Consider the following 21,363-nt stretch of genomic DNA (forward strand, 5'->3'; position numbering starts at 1 on the left):
TGGCTCTGGGATAAGGCACCAAATAAGATAGATGCTGTCCTTGACTTTATGGAACATAAAATCTAGGGGATGATGAGCAGTGAACATATTAGACATAAAACAATAATCACATCTGCTTTTTAAACATTTAACTACTTTTTAAAGATGCAGTTTATTAAAATTCAGGTGTATCTTATTTTACTGTGATTTGCTTTACTGTGCTTTGCAGATACTGCTTTATTTTTGTAAGATTTGTGGCAACCCCCTCTATGCTGGGCATTGACATTATCATTCAAACAACATGAACTTGCTTTGTGTCTTTGCATCACATTTTAGTAATTCTTGGAATATTTAAATTTTTTATTGTATCTATCATAGTGATCTGTGATCAGTAATCTTTTTTATTTTTTGAGACAGAATCTCACTCTGTCACCCAGGCTGGAGTGCAGTAGTGTGATGTCAGCTCACTGCAGACTAGACCGCCCAGATGCAAGTGATTCTCCTGACTCAGCCTCCCGTGTAGCTGGGATTACAGGTACACATCACTATGCCTGGCTGATATTTTTTTATTTTTAGTAAAGATGGGGTTTCACCCCATTGGCCAGGTTGGTCTTGAACTCCTGACCTCAAGTGATCCACCTACCTCAGCCTCCCAAAGTGCTGGGATTACAGGCGTGAGCCATCATGGCCAGCCTGTGATCAGTGCTCTTTTATGTCACTCTCGTAGTAGGTTAAGGCACATCATTACCAACAATATCTTTTGACTTTTTTTATTATAGCCACTGTAGTAGGTGTGAGGTGATAGCTCATTGTGGTTTTGATTTCTCTAATGATTAGTAATTTTGAGCATCTTTTCATATACTAGTTAGCCATTTGTATGTTTTCTTTGGGAGAATGGCTATTCTGGTCCTTTGCCCATTGCTAATCAGGCTATTTGTTGCCATTGAGTTGTATGAGTTCCTATATATTTTAGATATTAACCCCTTATCAGATATATTGTTTGTAAATATTTTCTTCCATTCTATAGGCTACCTTTTCATTTTGTTGATTTTTTCTGTTGATGTACAGAAACTTTTTAGTTTGATATAGTTCACTTGTTTTTTATTTTTTTATTTTGTTGTCTATACTTTTGGTGTCAAGTCCAAAAAACCATTGTCAAGACCAAAGTCATGAAGCTTTTCCCACATTTTTAAATGAGTTTTACAGTTTCAGGTCTTATCTTTAAGTCTTAGATCCATTTTGAGTTTTTTTTTGTGTGTGTGTATAAGGGTCCAATTTCATTCTTTTGCATGTGATGTCCAGTTTTTTCCAACACCATTTATGTAAGAGCCTTCTTTCTTCACTGTTTTTGGTTCCTATGCTAACAATCAGTTGAAAATTTTATTTTTTAACTCTCTGTTCCATTGGTCTTTGTGCCTTTTTGTATGCCAGTACCACACTGTTTTGATTACTATAGCTTTGTAATATAATTTGAAATCAGGAGATGTGCTGCCTCCGGCTTTGTTTTTCTTGCTTAAGATTGCTTTGGCTATTCGGGTTCCTTGGTGATTCCATACAAATTTTAAGATTGTTTTTTCTAAAACTGCAAAAAAAAAAAAAAAATGCCATTGAAATCTTGATGCAGTTGCATTAAGTCTACAGAGAATTCTGGGCAGTACAGAGATTTTAACAAACATAAATTCCTCTAACCCAAGGGCATGGGATAATTCCATTTATTTTTGTTTTTAATTTTTTTTCTTTGAGTTTTGTAGTTTTCAGTGTACAGATCTTTGACCTCCTTGGTGGTTGGTAGGAAGTAGTATAGCCATTATGGAAAACATTATGAACATTCCTCAAAATATTAAAAATAGAACTACCATATGATCCAAAAATCTCACTTCTGGATATATAGATAAAGGAAATAAAATCACTATTTTGACAAGATATGTGTACTCCCGTGTTCATTGCAGCTTTATTCACAATCACCAAGATGTGGAAAAAAACCCAAGTATTCATTGATAGATGGATAAAGAAAATGTGTAGACACTCATGCAAGCACCCATGCACATACACACACCGAGGAATATGATTTAGCCTTTACAAAGAAGGAATCCCACCATTTGTGACAACCTGGATGAATCTGAAGGTCGTTATTCTATGTAAAACAAGCTAAACACAGACAGACAAATACTGCATGATCTCACTTATAAGTGGATTTTTTTAAAAAGTCTAACACATAGTAACAGTAGAATGGTGGTTATCAGAGGATGCGGGGGAGGAAAACAGAAGATATTGGTCAAAGTGTACAAACTTGCAGTTGTAGCATGAATAAGTTCTAGAGACCTAATGTAGCATATGGCAACTATAGTTAATAATAATGTAGTGTACACTTGAAATTTGCTGAAACAGTAAATATCAAATATTCTCACTTAAAAGATATGTGAACTGATGGATATGTCGATTAGCTTCCTTGGGGTAATAGTTTCACAATATATACATATATCAAAATATCACATTGTATATCTTAAATTTATACAATTTTTATTTTTCAATCATACCTCAATAAAGCCAGAGGGTGGGGGAAATAGGACAAATGCTTATAAAGCTGTCGTGTATCCTGAGTGTCTAGGGGATATATAATAATATTTTTATTTCTTTAAGCCAGCTTTCCTTTGTGTTTGACTTTGAGTCTGTCCTGAATGCTTCTTGCACAGCTACAGTTTCTCAGACCTGAAGGGATGGGTAGGTCTTGTGGAGGCTGGAGAGGGTCTATGTGATGAATCTGAAGTCAGACTGTTGGAATTTGAATTTCCCCTCCCTGGATTGGCAAATGTGGTTAATAGGCCTTTGACTCAATTTTCTCATCGGCAAAGTTCAGATAACAGATTGTCTTAAGATTAAGTGCAATGAGATCAGCAACGTGCTTAGTCAGTGCCTGGAACACTTCTGTGTTCTCATTTCATGGAAATTGCGCATGTTACGGTTGTCTCTTCCTGCCTTTCTTCTCCCTTCTTATTCCAGCTGTATGACTTTCTCCGGCCTCCAGCTGCACAGCAATCTCAGGGAAGTGTGCAGGCTTTTGCATTTTCCGGGGCGTGATAGTAGTACAATAGCGAACCTGTATTTGACAGTAGGCTACAAAGGGTTGAGTCTCTGGTGACCTGTCATATTCACTTACCGCCAGCTTTCTCAGGTGCTAGCAGTTTGTCATTGACTGTCCTTTTGCAGAGCTGAAGAGAAAAGGGGATGGTATTGTTTCACAGTATGATACCTGGAATAAGGCAGAAATACTGGTTTTGTAAATAAGGCTTGAGTAAGGGAGAAATCTTTTTGTGTAAATAACCATACTAACAAAATGACCACCTAAGACAGAATCTTTCAAACCTCTCTGACCACAATTCACCATAAGAAATATTTTCTATCAGATCCAAGTTCATATGTTTATGTAGGTAGTCAAAACAGAAATAAAACAGCATGAAACAATACATTCTCTTACTACCTGTAATGCTGTATTTTCTATTCCAGTCACTTCAATGAATTGTCATTCGTGGCATTCCATTTTATTCCTTTCCATTCTATGAAAAAAAGACCAGCAGTTTGAAAAATACTTATCTACGAGTACAACGGACCTAAACAAGAATAGGGATGTAAATACGAGTAAAGGAGGACATTCTTCAGCTCTACATTTTAAATATTTTTTCAGTAATCATCACTACCTTGTATTTTTAAAAACCAAAGCAAACACAAATTGTTAGGTGAATGCTTCTCTAAAGAAAAATAGAATTTGTCATTTAGCTCTTACTATGCTTTTTTAGTCTAATTTGGCCTTTTAAGATTTGTGGTCATTTCTGTTTCAACAATGTTATGGACCAGATTATCATTAGGGTAGAGGGTCAGTTCAGTGCAGCCAGGAAACCCTGTGTCTGCCCCGGCTTTGTCATTACTCACAGGTTCTCTTGTCCTTCATCTGTGTGAGGGAATAATAATATTGTCATTCCTATACCAAGGTTCTTTGAGGACCAGGTGGGGTAACACATTTGAAATTGTTTTGTGGCCAGGCGTGGTGGCTCATGCCTGTAATCCCAGCATTATGGGAGGCCGAGGTAGGCAGATCACTTGAGATCAAGAGTTTTGAGACGAGCCTGGCCAAAATGGTGAAATCCTGTCCCTACCAAAAATAAAAAAATTAGCTGGGTGTGGTGGCGGGCACCTGCAATCCCAACTACTAGGGAAGCTGAGGCAGGAGAATTGCTTGAACCCAGGATGCAGAGGTTGCAGTGAGCTGAGATCGCGCCACTGCACTCCAGCCTGGGTGAGAGTGAGACTCCATCTCAAAAAAGAAAAAAAGAAAGGAAGAAATTGTTTTGCAAACTGAATCAGTCTTTACAAATATGAAGAATTTGGGGCTCTTAAATTTTATATTTGTAACCCTTCCCTCCTTTTTAAAAAATGATTCCTTCTAGATTTCTCAGCTGAATACACTGATTACACTTTTGCTGGGAGAACTTCCACCTGGAGACAGACAGAAGATCATGACAATTTGTACCATAGATGTCCATGCCAGAGACGTGGTGGCAAAACTTATTTCTCAGAAGGCAAGTTGTTTGTAGAAATTTTATGTATTCATTATTGTTTCCTGAAAGTGATGTTTATTGCCAGAGTAGTTCCAAGAAAGTCATTGTTTTTTGAAAGTTTGTATGTTTTAATTAGTCCTGAAAGGTTGTGGTTTACTTGGGTGCATTTGATTTTGGTTAGCCAATATATTATCCTGATGAGACTTATTCCAAGTGATATCCCAAAAGGTTTTGCCAAGTTAGGAACATCAGATCATCAAAAAAATTTTATCACAACGGAAGAACCATGAGAAATCACTGTGTTCATCTCTCTGTGTGTGACCATCTTGGTCATTGGCCTGTGAGCCTCACCTCTGTGATTTACACAGCCAATAGCAGTAAGATGATGTGTATGTAATTTAAACCAGGTCTGTGTGCCTTTGATACATTTCCCCTTGAAGAAAGAGGTGTTGGTCATAATTCTAGGTTGTCACTTGGGTAATCCTTTGTCTCTTCCTTGAACAACTAGATTATTGTCTTGTAAGAAGTTATTTTCTAATTCTTTTAGTATACTAATAACCTTTCTTTTACATATCTTTAAAATGTCTGTGTGTCTTTAAGTGTTGGCAGTGTTTAACGTGAAAGGAGAATTTTGTCATCCTTCTTTCCAAAATATATTCCTATTTACAAAAGTCAGGAATATGCTTGTCTACTGGGTTACGCTTGTTTGGTAGTACTAAAACAAGGCAATTCCTTTCACAATTCGAATGCCTGTATGTATTGTGAAATGTTTCTGTGGTTTTTCTGTTTCTTTTTCTCAATTTATTAAAAGCAAAGTGAATTTAAATTATTTGTATAAAGTGCAAGAAAATGCTTCTTCATGTAAACCATAAACATACATTAATATTCCTTGATCCAGCTTCAGGACCACTAGTGAGTGATATTCTTTAATTGCTAGTCCAAAACTTTTCCTTGCAAAACATCACTTACCATGTGTTCTCATTTTAATAATGAACTGTTGATAACTACTCCTTTAATATGGTCTTGTATCTTCTTATATATTTTATTCTGTTTTATAAGTCTGATGATTTGCAGTAGGATAAATTCTGATTTAAAATATGTCCTTTATTTTGTACTAAAAATACTTTTGTCTAATTCCCAACCATCTTATATACATGAATATGCAATGCTGAAACCTATGTAGTCATCAGACAAATTAGTATACAGTAATTTTGGTAAGTTCAACTGATTCTCAAGAAATCCAAGGGTCACATTTATCTTGAAAGAGACAGGGATTTTTAACTGGAAGATGAATAGTTAGGGTTGAGTAGATGGGAAAGAATAGCAATGAAAAATACTGTTATTTGATGTGATTAAAAATGAAGCAGAAAATCTCTGTACTAAAAGCAGATTGGTTTCAGACTGAACTTGGTTGAAAGTGTAGTTTATTTATGCCTCTGCAATGCAGAAATTGTGGATTATGTATCATTTAAATATGGAGAGTGTATTTTTCCATCTGACTTCAGTGATATGAGTATAAAGTTACAAAATTTATCTAATCCCCTGGGGTGATTCATAAAAGGGGTAAAAAGCATTGCTTGAAGAAATTCATATTGTTTTATATAAAAGTTTAAAATGAAGATTTATTACATGCATATTTCTTATTAAGTATTTAACCATGTATGTGCCATTATAATTTGCAATAACATGCAAGAGATTTCCTGTTTGTGATAATTTTAGAAATAAAGTGTGAAGCAGTAGAGTTGATTAGATTAATAATTTGCTGCCCCCAAACTACCAGTGTCCTGTGTGTGATGATTATGCAATGCCTTTAGGTTGTCAGTCCCCAAACTTTTACATGGCTGTCTCAACTTCGTCACCGATGGGAGGATACCCAGAAACACTGCTTTGTTAATATTTGTGATGCCCAATTCCAGTACTTCTATGAATACTTAGGCAACAGTCCTCGACTGGTGATCACTCCTCTGACTGACAGGTAACAATTCTAAGTTTCCATCCAGATGGGAAAAACCAACCCAAAAAGGTCCCCTAGCTTGAGCAGAGATGTGTGAGAATAAAAAGGAAGGAATGAGAGGAAACCATGAACAAACAATGAACTATGCAAAAGTGGTATGTAAAGTAATAAATAAGGTAAGGTAGTGAATGTTGACTTTAGGAAAAGGTGAAGAGAACTGAATTAGAGAAACAGAATTACAGAAGCTGCACAATGCACAAATGATGAAATCATGAGTGGATTAATATGGCTCAAGGAAACATTTTTGATTCTGCCCAGTTATCTACAACTAACATTCTGGTATCAGGATCTATCACCACCTCCCTCCATCCCCACAGGATTCCTTTATTGAAAGCGTAAAAATAACTAGGAATTGCCTGTGTTCAAATTAATATTTGAGGAATTGCATACAGTGAAAGGAAGGGAAGGGGAAGAACAAAGCATTCATTAAATGATTCAACAAGTACTTCTGAAGTACTCTGCTAAGTACTATTCCAGTGTTGAACAGACAGAGTTCCTGCTGTCACAGAGATTACTTTCTAGTAAGTGGGGATAAAGAGAAACAATGAACAAATAAATTAACTAATATAATTATTTTAGGCTGTAATATATGCTATGACAAAAATTTAAAAAAGGTCAATGTGTTTAAAATTATCTTGAAGGGAGAGCCTACTATTGTGGAGAGCTTGAGCTGGAACCTAAAAAATGAGGAACCAGTTAGTCAGGGATCCTGGGTCAGAAAGTTACAGGCAACAGCAAGGACAAAGTTTCCAAGGTGGGGAGACACGTGGCCAGTTCCAGGGATAGAAAGAAAGCCAGGGTGGCTCAAGTACTTCAAGGGGGCAAGAGGTTACTATTATTAATAGTTCATTTCCACTTGACTCCAAGTAAATACATACTTAGTCAGAATATTGCAGAGATAAGAATATGTCACATCGAGAGGAATTTCTTTGTTAGTATTCCAATCTCTGCTGACCTGTTTGATGGGAGACAGCACATTTAATCTTTGGCATTCATGAAGCAGAAATCACACCTCAAGGTCATAGTAGCAGGCCCAATTATCCACTATCACCGAAGTGTAGACAGTTTCAAATGTAAGTCTATAAAGCTGGTTTGCTATGGTAGTCCTGAGAGGCTGGTAGGATCCTCACACTACATTTGTGATTGTTCTTGCACATATTAATCTCATAATTGCAACATTTGTGTATTGTATAGTTTCTATAATTATATCTAATTCATTTCTAACTTGTCTCTGATTAAAAGTCAGCATTCACTGTCCTCATTAGTTAATTTATGCACTGCTCTCAGTGAGAGGGATTAAAATTGGAGCTTGACAGTGTCACTTGAGAATAGTCAAAACTGCAAATGTGAAGAGTCTACTGTATGCATCCCATTGTCAATAGAGAAGGAGGAAAGGGAGGCCCAGGGTATGGGAGAAAAAGGGAAGAGGCATTTTAAAGTTTATCGTTATGTGAGGCCTGATAGTTTATTAACTTCAAAATTAGAAGAATCACTATGTGGGTTTTTTGGGAGCTAAAAGGAAGATGAATGTTCCTTTTAATAGTGTGAATTGCATTGGATAAAATGATTCCATTTCCATTTCATTCTTTGAATTATTTACTAACTGTTTACATTGACAAAATGATGCCCTTCAAATTCTTCCATTATATTTCATTTGGTGCTGACCATCCCTTTGTGAGGTAGGCAGGGGAGACAGTGTCTCCTTCTTCCATATGTGGGCAGGTTCAGAGACTTAAGTCTATGTATTGGCTAGGAGGATGCCAGTTAAGCTGCTGTTAGATATTCCAAACAAAACACAATGGCTGAAATAACACAGAAGCAGGTGTCTCACAATCCAGAGGTGAGTGGGGCAGCAGTACAGACTGGCAGGTGGTTGACATGCTAAACATGGTTTCCACATGTGTTTTAGCCAGTGAAAAGGGAAAAAAGAGAGTCCAGGTCAAATATCTCCAAGGACGTGTTCTAGGAATGGCACTAATCATTTCTGCACATATACTATTGGTTGGAGTTTGGTCACTTGGCAACTCCTGACTGGAAGGAAGGCAGGAAATGTAGCCTCTAAGCACTGGCTGCCATGTGCCTACCCAAAACTTGGAACCACTGGAGAAAATTACAAGGCGAAAATCTCTACTACAAAAAGTACCCTGATTCCTAGTCTGGGAGCCTTTTCACTCATTCATTGTAAGATACACTGAAACATGCAATGGATATCAAATGCAGAAACACTTTCTGTTTTCATAATTAATTGCTTCTATTTGCATAGTACTTTCAATTTTTTAAGGCATTTACCTTTGGCCTTCTGAATATTTTCCTACAATTAACCTCATTTAATGGAGGAGAAAACTGAGGTGTGTTGATGTCAAAAGACTTATTTAATATTAGCATCTGATGATTGGCAAAGGAGACATTAGTCTCTCGTCTCCTGACCTCTGTGTGTGTATCATTTCACTAGACCTGCTGTCTGTACTAAGAGAAAAACGATTTTATGCATCGGAGGAAACCCCAGATAAAGAATAAAGCCATTTGATGTCCTTGCTATGTGTTTTGTCTTCTTTTATTAGATATTCTTGCTTCATGATTTTCTAAGAACCTCTGAGTCTTTGCTGCAAAAATAAGTATTATGGTAATCTAAGTGCATGTAGCAACACATTCCAAAGGAATTTCTAAAATATATTTAAATACAATAAATTGCCCTTTTATATTTGCTTTATATATTGAAATAGGGATATATTATTTGTATGCTATGTATTTATAGACATTACATATTTCTTAATGTATTAAGTAGCAGTTTAATTCAGCCAATGTTTAATTCATTCATCATCTAAGACTTCTCTTCTACTTTTCCTTTATAAACAATAGTTTGAGATGTTGTCTGCCGTATTAATAGTATCTTTACCTAGAAATATCAGAAATTTAACAGCGGTACAAATCCAGTGTTATTGGTATTCAAATACACAGCTCTTAGGAAATGAGATCAATAAACAAAGAAATACATTCTTTTCTAGTATTTTTAGACAGCTAGCCCAAAAATAAATGTGATAGAAAATATTCTGATTCGTTATTGCCGTGAACAAATGAGAAGTAAATCAGTATTTGATGCTACTGTCACATTCTAGAGCTTCGTAAACTTTTTTCCTAATGTTTTGCCTCTGATGTTTTACAAAAATCTCATATTAGACTCTGATATTTGTGTTTTCTGTTGCTTAAAGGTGTTATATTACTTTAACTCAATCACTTCATCTAACCATGAGTGGGGCTCCTGCTGGCCCTGCGGGTACTGGGAAAACAGAGACCACCAAAGACCTAGGACGTGCCCTTGGCATGATGGTTTATGTATTCAACTGTTCAGAGCAAATGGACTACAAAGTAAGTTAGTAATCATGTGTAAAACTGTATTCTATAACGTTATTCCTGATTGGGAATTATTCAGTATAACAGCGTAAAAACCCCTTCTGTTAAATTCTGAGTGCCTCACATTATCATTTAGTCCATAGGAAATATCTATAAGGGATTGGTGCAGACAGGAGCTTGGGGCTGCTTTGATGAGTTCAACCGAATCTCCGTGGAAGTTCTGTCAGTGGTGGCAGTGCAGGTGAAAATGATTCATGATGCCATCAGAAACAGGAAAAAGAGGTGAGTGCCGTGTGGGTTGTCTCTTGTTACAAATAGAAAAGCATGGAGTCATGAAGGTAACCTCCCCTTCACTGTCTATTGCTACCTCTCCCTGTCTCATGAAATAGATAAAGGAAGAGTCTGGTCGATTTGGGGGAATTATTTTGAATGGTCTCCCATTTTTATTAGTGGTTTCTAAGTGTTGAGTACAACCCATGTGTATTACATTACTTTAATCACTTAAAAAACAAACAACTTCTAGGATTGCCCAGACACAGTGACTCACGCTTGTAATCCCAGCACTTTGGGAGTTTGAGGCGAGAGGATTGTTTGAGCCCAGAAGTTCAACACCAGTCTAGGCAATATAGCGAGACCTGGTGTCTACAAAATAAATAAATTTTAAAAATTAGCCAGGCATGGTAGCATGTGCCTGTAGTCCCAGTTATTTTTGAGGCTGAGGCAAGAGGACTGCTTGAGCCCAGGAGGTCAAGGCTGCAGTGAGCTATGTTTGTGCCACTGAGCTCCAGCCTGGGAGACAGAGCAAGACCCTTTCTCCAAAATTCCAAAAGACTTCTAAGATGCTCATTCCATTGATCAGTTCTCAGTCCTCATCTTTCTTGACCTCTGGCAGCATCTGATGCAGTTGGTCATTCTCCACTGCGTGATACACTTTCTTCACGTGGGTTGAGGACAACACCTCTCCTACATCTCTCTCCCCTCACAGCTGCTTCATTGCTGGTTTCTTCTCATCTATAAAATGGGGGAAAGAAGAGTACCTGCCTTATAGACTACTGTGATGATTAAATGCAAAGTACCTGGACAAATGCCTACCACATAGTAAGCACCATATCTATGTTTGCTGTTATGTTTTATTGTTATTTCCTGGCCAATTCATGTTAGACATCACAGGCCCTTCTTTGGATTTATTTTCTTTATATTTTCTCCCCTTGTTGATTTCAACTAGTCCCAGGGCTTTAAAAAACTCTGTCAATGCTGCTGAGTACCAGATGCCCAGGCCTCCTTTCTCCTCATCTCTGGACTGACCTAAACAACTGCCTGGAGCATCACAAGACTCTACTGGAGGTCTCCCAGTCTTCTCATATTTAATATATCCAAAATCAAAATCTTAGTCCTTCCACCAACTCCTTCTTTGCTATTTGTCTCATCCCAATAGGTTATACCTTCTTGTTCTTCCAGTAACTTGGGCCAAGACCTTTCAAATTATATTTGAAATCTAAATGCTTCTCAACACGATGCCACACTCCAAAAAGCAAAACGCAACTGGCACTTACCTTTGATGGCTTAATTTGAGAAATAAATTAATATAGTACGCAGCACAAATCTGGTTCTCTTTTTAACATTTTTATCAACAGGGCAATCTTATTTATCTGGCCTACCTGTGCCCCCTTAGTTTTTAGAATATTTTTCTCAGCTAGCTATCTTGTCCATAGGAACATTTTCATTCTCCCAAGGATTATCTAGCTTCTTGGACTGTGTACCTGTTGTAGAAGTTTCCAGGTTATCAGTAGATATATTTGGATATTTCTGCCTTCTAGAAAATATCTCACTCAGCCCTTCTGCCACGTGGACCTTGGGCCCCAGTTTTACGTGTTCAGGTGTCTGTTTCCTGACCTGCCCCATCTCTAAGGCCGTGATAGAGAAGCTCAGTTCTTTCTTCTTAGATCTCCAGCTATATTTTATCTAGCTTTTAGTCAAAATCTTTTTATTTGCTGTAACCCAGATGTCATTTGAGGCCATCCTTTCTTATGGAGATTTATGTAACTGATCCATGTACTGATTTCTGAACATTGCCAAGAATACTCCTTGGTAGTCTCCTCTTGTCTGAATGTCTGTGGGTCTTCTCTCTTCATCTTATTTTAGCCCATATGCAGACAGCTCTGCTCCTTCTTATTTCATGAGCTTATTAAATTCTCTTTACACATGAAGATTTAAGAGATGGGACCATGCCTCGGTTACAAAGCCTTCTAGTGCCTTGCCAGCTCTACCCTCTGGAGGTCCACACCTTTGACCGTGGCTGTCTCTCCTGTGTACAGTGGGAGAGGAGGCAGTTATCCTGTGGCAAGAGCCACCTCTCTGTGTGTGAGCAGCCCTGTCAGCCTGTCTACCTTCCCTAGCCTGACATTCTGGGAAATGAAGTTTTCCCCATTTTTATCTTGACTATACAAAATCCACCTGCTCCTAATTACCTAGTATCTAAGACACTCTTAGTCCTAAAAACTGTGGTTTCTGTCTTCTCTCTTTCATGATGCAGACCGAGCTCCTTAACTGTTTCAGCCCTTCCCTCTCAGCAATGCAAGAGATCAGCCTTATATTTTGTCTCATTTACTCTCATTGGAAAGTTTCCTTCTACCTATCTCTCAATATGGCTCCCATAGCACATTACCATTCATTACCCTGGCCAGCAACAACCCTCTAGGGTCCTCGCAAATCTTTGTGAAAACCTTTCACTATTTCTCCAATGCAAATCTTTCACTGTTTCTCCAATGCCTTTAAGTGACAGTAATAGCATTAGTCATAGCTAACATCTCTTGAGTATTTTCCATGTTCTAGGCATTGTACTTTTACCCGTTTATATTTATAATCCCTTTAAATCCTTGCATAATCCAATAAGGTGGGTAATATGATTATTATTTTTAGTAGATGAGGGAATTGGAACATAGGATAATCAACTTGCCTAAAGTGATATGGCTGGTATCTGAATACTCACAGTCTGGCTCCAGAGCTATTGTACCTCTTAGTGATATTTAATGGATTTTTCTTGAGTCAGTGGAAGGTATGGAGGGAAAGAGGAAGAGAGAGAAGTTGAAGAAATAGACAAAATTTAAGACTGAATAGGACGTCCCTTTCTCCTCTTAGTTTGGGCATTCTCTGTCTATGCAGCATCCCATTCAAGGAATTGCAGCCCATGTTGAAGGTAAAAATGACATCACCTTCCATTAAATGTTAAAATTATCAAGTCTTTATTTTTATATTCTAGGATTCTAAGGCTATGCTAAAATAAAAAAAGAATACTTCCCATTTTTATAATTCCTCTGGGAAAAGGGAGGGTATTTTTAATAAATATGCTTCAAAACATATTCAAAATATGTATGCTTATGAATTTTAAAGAAAATTACACAGAATAAACAGCTTCCTAATAATTTGCATTTTGCAGTGGTTTGCATTTGTCAATGTGCATTCATATTCAATGAACACATTTAATTTCATCAACATTCTTTTTATGGTAGATTTGTATTTCTTGGGGAAGCTATCGCACTGAAGCCATCAGTTGGAATATTTATTACTATGAACCCGGGTTATGCTGGTCGAACCGAATTACCGGAAAATCTCAAAGCTCTTTTCAGGCAAGTGTTATGCTTTGTGGCTTAGCATCTGGTGCACTCATGCCACCTAATGTTGTTGTTCTGCACTGTTAAGTGATTTGCTTTCGCTTGAAAATTCCTAAGGAAAACCCTGTATTATTTCTTTGGGCTCCTTTTACAGATAGAACTTTCACCACGATAAATTAACCCTTTTGAATTATAAAACCAGGACTCAAAATCAGTATTTAAAAGTTACGTGGTATATTTTCATATTTACTGTTAGCTATTTTGTAATGTATATTTTTATTATAAACATAATTTTCATAAATTATGAACTATTTGGAAAATATAGAAAAGAATAAAGAAAAAATTATATCACCATCCAGAAATAATGATTGTTATGTTTTCTAGCCTCTTTTATAATTTATATTTTGTGGGATTAAGATATTACGGTAGGCACGATTTTTCCTTAGTTCTCTTCATTTAATATTTTGGCATACATATTTTAGCGTATTATTAAAAAACCTTTAGAAATGCCTCGTTCATAAATGTCTTAACCATTCACTGTTGTCTGTCACGTAGGGTTTCTCGTTTCCTTTTTCTTATTATAATGAAGTAGCAGACCGTAAACTTCTATTCACATGAAAAATTACTCTTATTTCAGAATAGATTTCTAAATGTAGAATTACTTAAGTGAATGATTAAAATCTCTATTGATGACCTGCTTTTCAAAAGTACTCTGCCAATGCACTTAGCAGGAGTCTATAAGAGAGCACGTATTACTACATCTAGTATCAGTTATGATTCATTTATAATTTAAGTCAACTTCATTCAGGTATCATTTTTTTTGGTTCAGTTTTCCAGAAAACTCTGTATTACAATTTTACAGAATTGAAATATGGTTTATGTTTTATTAGAGAATGAGAGATCAGGTTTAGAGATAAAATTATAAAGTTTATCACCATACCAGGTGATAGTAAAAACATTCAGGTATAATTTAATACAATCAAGTGTACAGTTGGTGAAAGCATAACCACAATCAAAGTACAGAATATTTTCACACCCCCAGAAATTCTCTTCTGCCTCTTTGAAGTGAGCCTGCCATACCAATGATGTACTTTCTGTGATTATAGATTAAATTTGTCATTCCTAGAGTTCATGTAAATGAAAGCAGACAATATGTACTTATTTGCATCTGGCTTCTTTGAGCATTGTGATTTTGAGATTTATCCAAGTTGTTGAGCGTATCAGTAGTTTGCCCCTCTTTCTCACTGATTAGTATTCTATTATATAGACCTACTGCAATTTGTTGATCCATTCACTAGTTGATGGACACTTGGGCTGTTTCCAGTTTGGGGCTATTATGAATAAAGCGGCTATGAACATTCATGTGCAATCTTTATATGAACATGTATTTTTATTTATTTGGGACAGATATCTGTGGCTGGAATTGCTAGTCTACATGGCAAATGTATGTTTTACTTATAAGAATCTGCCAGTCTGGTTTCCAAAGCGATTTTACAAGTTTACACCCTCACCATCAATGTATGAGAATTTCTTGTCAAAAATTGATATTGTCAGCCTTTTTTATTTTTAGCCAATCTAATAGATAGGTAGTAGTGTGTCATCATAGGTTTAGTTTGCATTTCCATGATGGCTAATGATGTTGAGCCTCTTTTACATACTTGTTGTCTATTGCTATACCATCTTTTGTGAAATGCTGCATTCTGCATACAGTTCCTTTGTTAGATACATACATTGCAAATATTTTTTCTCTCAGTTTGTGGCTTGCCTTTTCATTTTCTTGTGTCCAGCAAAGATAGAAGTTTTAAATGTGATGAAATACAATTTATCAATTTGTTTTTGTTTTTAATATCATATTCGAGAAAATGTGCTTAGCCCAAGCTTGCAAAATTTTTTAACTATGTTTTGTTTTATAAGCTTTGTTGTTTTATAGTTTTCATATGGGTTTTCTCCTTTATTCAATGTGCTGAACTATATTGATTGATTTTCAAAGGCTAAACAGTCCTTCAGTGTTGCATTCCAGAGATAAGCTCCATTTGGTCAGGAAGTATTTTATTAATAGGTACTGCTAGATTCAATATGACACTCTTTTGTTAAGAAATTTTTAAAAATCTATGCCATGAGGGATATTGTTCTACAGTGTACTTGTAAAATGTTTTTCTGGCTTTGGCATCAGAGTAGTGCTGACATCATGAAATAAGTTGGCAAGTGTTTTCTTCTCCATCTTCTTAAGAGTTTGTGTAGAATTGCTGTTATTTAATCCTGAAGTATTTGATTGAATTAATCAGTTAGGCCATTTGGACCTAGAGATTTTTATTGGAATCTTTTTAATAATGAATTTAGTTTCTTTAATAGACATAGGGTTTTTCTGATTTTTAATTTTTTCTTGATTTGATTTTGGTAATTTAAATCTTTTAAGGAACTTATTGGTGTTATCTAGTTGAATCTATTGGCACACATTCGTTCATTGTATTAGTCCATTCTCACATTGCTATAAGTAACTACCTGCGAATGGGTAATTTATGAAGAAAAGACGTTTAATTGACTCAAAGTTCCAGAGGCTGTACAGAAAGCATGGCTAGGAGGCCTTAAGAAACTTACACTGATGGCAGAAGGCTAAGGGGAAGCAAGCATGTCTTACAAGGTGGAGCAGGAGAGAAAGAGAACATGCGTGAGGTGGGGAAGTGCCATGCACTTTCAGCCCACATATCTCATGAGAACTTACTCACCATCATGAAAACCACCATTCATGAAGCATGGGGAAAATCTGCTCCCATGATCCAATCACCTTCCACCCTCCCCCAACATTGAACTGCAATTCAACATGAGATTTGGGTGGGGACACACGACCAAAGCATATCATTTTAATATTCCCTTATTATTATTTTTTAATTTTTACTTTTATTGTACTTTAAGTTCTGGGACACATGTGCAGAATGTGCAGGTTTGTTACATAGGTATACACGTGCAATGGTGGTTTGCTGCACCCCTCAACCCATCATCTAGGTTTTAAGCCGCCCATGCATTAGGTATTTGTCCTAATGATCTCCCTTCTCTTGCCCCCCACCCCCTGACAGGCCCTGGTGTGTGATGTTCCCCTCCCTGTGTCCATGTGTTCTCGGTGTTCAACTCCCACTTATGAGTGAGAACATGTGGAGTTTGGTTTTCTGTTCTTGTGTTAGTTTGCTGAGAATGATGGTTTCCAGCTTCATCCATGTCCCTGTAAAAGACATGAACTCATTCCTTTTTATGGCTTCTTAGTATTCCATGGTGTGTATGTGCCACGTTTTCTTTATCCAGTTTATCACTGATGAACATTTGGGTTGGTTCCAAGTCTTTGCTATTGTAAATAGTACTACAGGAAACATACACATGCATGTGTCTTTATAGTAGAATGATTTATAATCCCTTGGGTATATGCCCAGTAATGGGATTGCTAGGTCAAATGGTATTTCTGGTTGTAGATCCTTGAGGAATTGCCACACTGTCTTCCACAATGGTTGAACTAATTTACACTCCCACCAACAGTTTAAAAGCATTCCTATTTCTCCACATTCTCGCCAGCATCTGTTGTTTCCCAACTTTTTAATGATTGTCATTTTAACTGGCGTGAGATGGTATCTCATTGTGGTTTTGATTTCCATTTGATGACCAGTGAAGATGAACTTTTTTCCATAAGTTTGAACTCCCATTCACAATTGCTACAAAGAGAATAAAATACCTAGGAATACAACTTACAAGGGATGTGAAGGACCTCTTCAAGGAGAACTACAAACCACTGCTCAAGGAAATAAGAGAGGACACAAACAAATAGAAAAACATTCCATGCTCATGGATGGGAAGAATCAATATCTTGAAAATGGCCATACTGCTCAAAGTAATTTATAGATTCAATGCTATTCCCATCAAACTATAATTGACTTTCTTCACAGAATTAGAAAAAACTACTTTAAATTTCACATGGACCCAAAAAAGAGCCTGTATAGCCAAGACAATTCTAAGCAAAAAGAATAAAACTGGAGGCATCACGCTACCTGACTTCAAACTGTACTTCAAGGCTACAGTAACCAAAACAGCATGGTACTGGTACCACAACAGATATATAGACCAATAAAACAGAACAGAGGTCTCAGAAATAATGCCACACATCTACAACCATCTGATCTTTGACAAACCTGACAAAAGCAATGGGGAAAGGATTCCCTATTTAACAAATGGTGCTGGTAAAACTGGCTATTCACATGCAGAAAACAAACTGGACTCCTTCCTTACACAAAAATTAACTCAAGATGGCTTAAAGACTTAAACATAAAACCTAAAACCATAAAAGCCCTAGAAAAAAACCTAGGCAATACCATTCAGGACATAGGCATGGACAAAGACTTCATGACTAAAACACCAAAGCAATTGCAACAAAAGCCAAAATTGACAAATGGGACCTAATTAAACTAAAATGCATCTGCACAGCAAAAGAAACTATCATCAGAATGAACAGGCAACCTACAGAACGGGAGAAAATTTTTGCAATCTATCCATCTGACAAAGGTCTAATATCCAGAATCTACAAGGAACTTAAATTTTACGAGGAAAAAAATCCCATCAAAAAGTGAATGACGGATATGAACAGACACTTCTCAAAAGGAGACATTCATGCGGCCAGTATTCCCTTATTATCTGTAGTGATGTCTTGAATTCCATGCCTGATACGTGGGTAACTTGTATCTTCTCTCTCTTCCTTTTTCCTCCAAGATAAGCTAGAGGATTATCAGTTTTATTTTGGGTTTTTATTAGGGTGCTCAATATGTGTGCTCAATACTATTCAGTGTGCTTTTAAAATAATAATATTCCACTTCACATATAATCTAAGAACCTCTACAGTTTTTAGTGTGATCTCCTTCCATTCTTTCAAACTTAAAGTTTGCTTGTCCATCCATCTGGATATTTAACCATATTTTATTTGTATTTTCTTCTAATTTTTATAGTATTACTATACTTATTAAATTTAATCTGATAAGAACTTATTTTGGTTGATAATATGAAATGAGTGTTTAAACAATTATTTTCCCTAATAGTTAATCAATTATTCTAACATTGTGTATTGAATGTTTTTCTTTCCTCATAATAACCACTTTCTCTAGCATAATGATTTTATAATGTCTAACTTTCTTGAAAAATTCTAGATAGAGAATAACCATTCTAGAAATAAATGTAATAACTACAGAATAGCTTTGTTTGAAAACTGTGTGCCTTTCCAGTATCCTATTTGTGACCCAACTTATCTCATACTTTCTTTCATTTGGGTCTTGAAATTTGAAATTGTTTTGTGAATTTTTTAATAACTTTAGTGGGTGATGAAAGTATTACTCACGCATGGAGGCCATATGCTTGTGCCTTTGGAGTATTCTGATTCCACCAATCACCAACCATGAGGCCTACAGCATGTGCTTGAACTTCTGAGAACATCAGACTGCATCTCTGTAAAATGAAGATAAGAGGAGTGGACACCTCATAGTGTTGTGGGGATTAAGTGAGAGAATGCATAAAAAGATTTTAGCACCCAATATGGTATGAAGTGCTCAGTAAAAATTAGTTGCCTATATTAATGTAAATATAAAATATGTAGATATGCTAGCCTTTTCTCTCTCCGTTTACTCTTCATCTTCTGGTGTCACACGAAAAGTAATAAATGTGTGAAGAAATATGGGGTTAGTTTACATAGAAGAGATGTAGAATAACCTAGATCCAAAGATACTCTAAGGTTGGATGTTTGGGATGAAAATTAGGTATGCAAGAAGTAGACTACAATTATATTTACAAAAACAGGTAGGCAGGTATTGGAATGTATACTTTACGAAGTCTAAAATAATGAGCTTATTTATTTACTCTTCCTTCTTCTTTGCACTTGACTTCAGTTGAGTGGAATGTTTTCAAACATTGCTATGAATAGCAATTGTCTTTGGAGAGGGACTTTTTGGAAGTCCCTCACCAAAAGAAAGGAGATTTGAAGCTGTGTTTTTCTGAAAGTCCCTTTAAAAGTCTATCCAAGTTGGTCCTAGGTAGTGATGTGCTGGCAATGGCTGGTACAAGCTTTTGGTAGCTGATGGTTAAGTTTTCATGAATGTTCTGAGTTGGTTCTTTAGTTTAATGAAAACTAAATTATATCAACTTTTGATTCAATAAGTTGTATTAAAAACAAAGGTGATAAATACTCCAAACTGGTCACTTTATTTATTTTACTGATATTTAGGCTCTTGAGGTTATTTCTGTCTGTTGTGTCTATATATGGTGGTATACTTCTCAGCTCCACATTTAGTGATGCTGTGTTGGTATCCTGGAATCAGCCATGGTGGAAGGGTTTATTCCATGGAAATAAGCAAATGCTATTTTCTAGACAGCCGGTTGTGAAAACATTAACCTGCACACCATTAACCACAGGTAAAGCCTTGGCCCTAGCTCAAAACATAATTATTCCTCTTTCTGCAGTGACAACTTATACCAGAAGTTTACGGAATGTATTCATGGATTTTATTTGAACTCCTACACCTGTGCTTCTGCCATTCCAGACTTTCTATCATTTTTTGTGTCCAGTAATGAGTGGACATTTTTTAAGTTGAAATGAAGGGTCTTATTAGCTGTGATTGACAGACATAATTATGATCTGCTTAGGAATGGTTAAAATGTTGGTACGAAATAATCAGTTGATTTAAGCAATTTGTGCTTATCACCTTGTCACATTTTAAAACTAAAATTCATATTTACGTTTTAGACCCTGTGCCATGGTGGCCCCAGACATTGAACTAATCTGTGAAATCATGTTAGTTGCTGAAGGTTTTGTGGATGCACGTGCATTAGCCCGAAAGTTCATTATGTTGTATACGCTTTGCAAGGAGCTCCTCTCCAAGCAGGTGAGGGATCATTTGTTACATTTTCTTGGTTTTTACATGCAACTGAAAAAGCTTTTGAAGTATGGATTTTAGGTAATTTATCATTCAAATTACATTAGACATTAAAAATTTTTTGTACTTTAAAAAAATATTCAATAGTTTGGGGGAACAGATGTTTTCTGGTTACATGGATAAGTTCTTTAGTGGTGATTTTTGAGATCTTGGTGCACCCATCACCTGAGGAGTGTACACTGTACACAGTGTGTAGTCTTTTATCCCTCACCCACCTCCCACCTTTCTCCCAAGTCCCTGTAGGCCATTATATCATTCTTATGCCTTTGCATCCTCATAGCTTAGCTCCCACTTATAAGTGAGAACATATGATATTTGGCTTTCCATTCCTGAGTTACTTCACTTAGAATAATGGTCTCCACCTCCATCCAGGTTGCTGCAAATGCCATTATTTCATTCCTTTTTATGACTGAGTAATATTTCATGGTGTGTATATACCACATTTTCTTTATCCACTCATTGGCTGATGGAAATTTAGGCTAGTCTGTGTTTTTGCAATTGCAAATTGTGCTGCTATAAATAGGCATGTGCAAGTGTCTTTTTCATATAATGACTACTTTTCCTCTGGGAAGATACCCAGTAGTGGGATTGCTGGATCAAATGGAGATTCCTTTAAAAACTAGAACTACCATTTGATTTGATGTTAGAAATATTTTTATATTATCTACAAATTTTGAAAACTTTATTTTATAATTTTTATTTTTTTCTGAAGTTAAATTTGAGATATTTTAGTTCTGATACTTTATTTGTATTAATACTTTTTTAAACCAACAAGCTGTGTGATTTTCTTTAGCTTTGACAATTTTGTAATTATAAATGGAATTTTATGTTGCCTCCCTTTCTTCGTGAAAATATTTTCTAGTAAGATAGGGCAGGAGTATTCATAAGAGTAAGATAAGGCT

General features: G+C 36.2%; 1 protein-coding gene and 1 long non-coding RNA gene across 2 annotated transcripts in view; one reads left to right on the top strand and one right to left on the bottom strand.

The window, feature by feature from the left end:
• LOC105475674 (dynein axonemal heavy chain 11) overlaps positions 1–21,363 on the top strand; it is a 373,683-nt gene that overhangs the window by 136,038 nt on the left and 216,282 nt on the right. The window contains exons 31-36 of the mRNA XM_071094928.1: positions 4,422–4,553; positions 6,347–6,507; positions 9,756–9,912; positions 10,034–10,179; positions 13,407–13,523; positions 20,272–20,410. Of these exons, the coding sequence (XP_070951029.1) occupies positions 4,422–4,553; positions 6,347–6,507; positions 9,756–9,912; positions 10,034–10,179; positions 13,407–13,523; positions 20,272–20,410 (852 nt within the window). The remainder of the gene's footprint in view (positions 1–4,421; positions 4,554–6,346; positions 6,508–9,755; positions 9,913–10,033; positions 10,180–13,406; positions 13,524–20,271; positions 20,411–21,363) is intronic.
• Positions 1–21,363, bottom strand: part of LOC105475673 (uncharacterized) — a 30,991-nt gene that overhangs the window by 489 nt on the left and 9,139 nt on the right. The window contains exons 2-4 of the long non-coding RNA XR_011622226.1: positions 18,874–18,980; positions 3,458–3,533; positions 3,137–3,229 (exon numbers count right to left, since the gene is read on the bottom strand). This is a non-coding gene — a long non-coding RNA (uncharacterized lncRNA). The remainder of the gene's footprint in view (positions 1–3,136; positions 3,230–3,457; positions 3,534–18,873; positions 18,981–21,363) is intronic.

Source organism: Macaca nemestrina, chromosome 4 (assembly GCF_043159975.1).
Source record: "Macaca nemestrina isolate mMacNem1 chromosome 4, mMacNem.hap1, whole genome shotgun sequence".
Taxonomy (NCBI): Eukaryota; Metazoa; Chordata; class Mammalia; order Primates; family Cercopithecidae; genus Macaca; species Macaca nemestrina.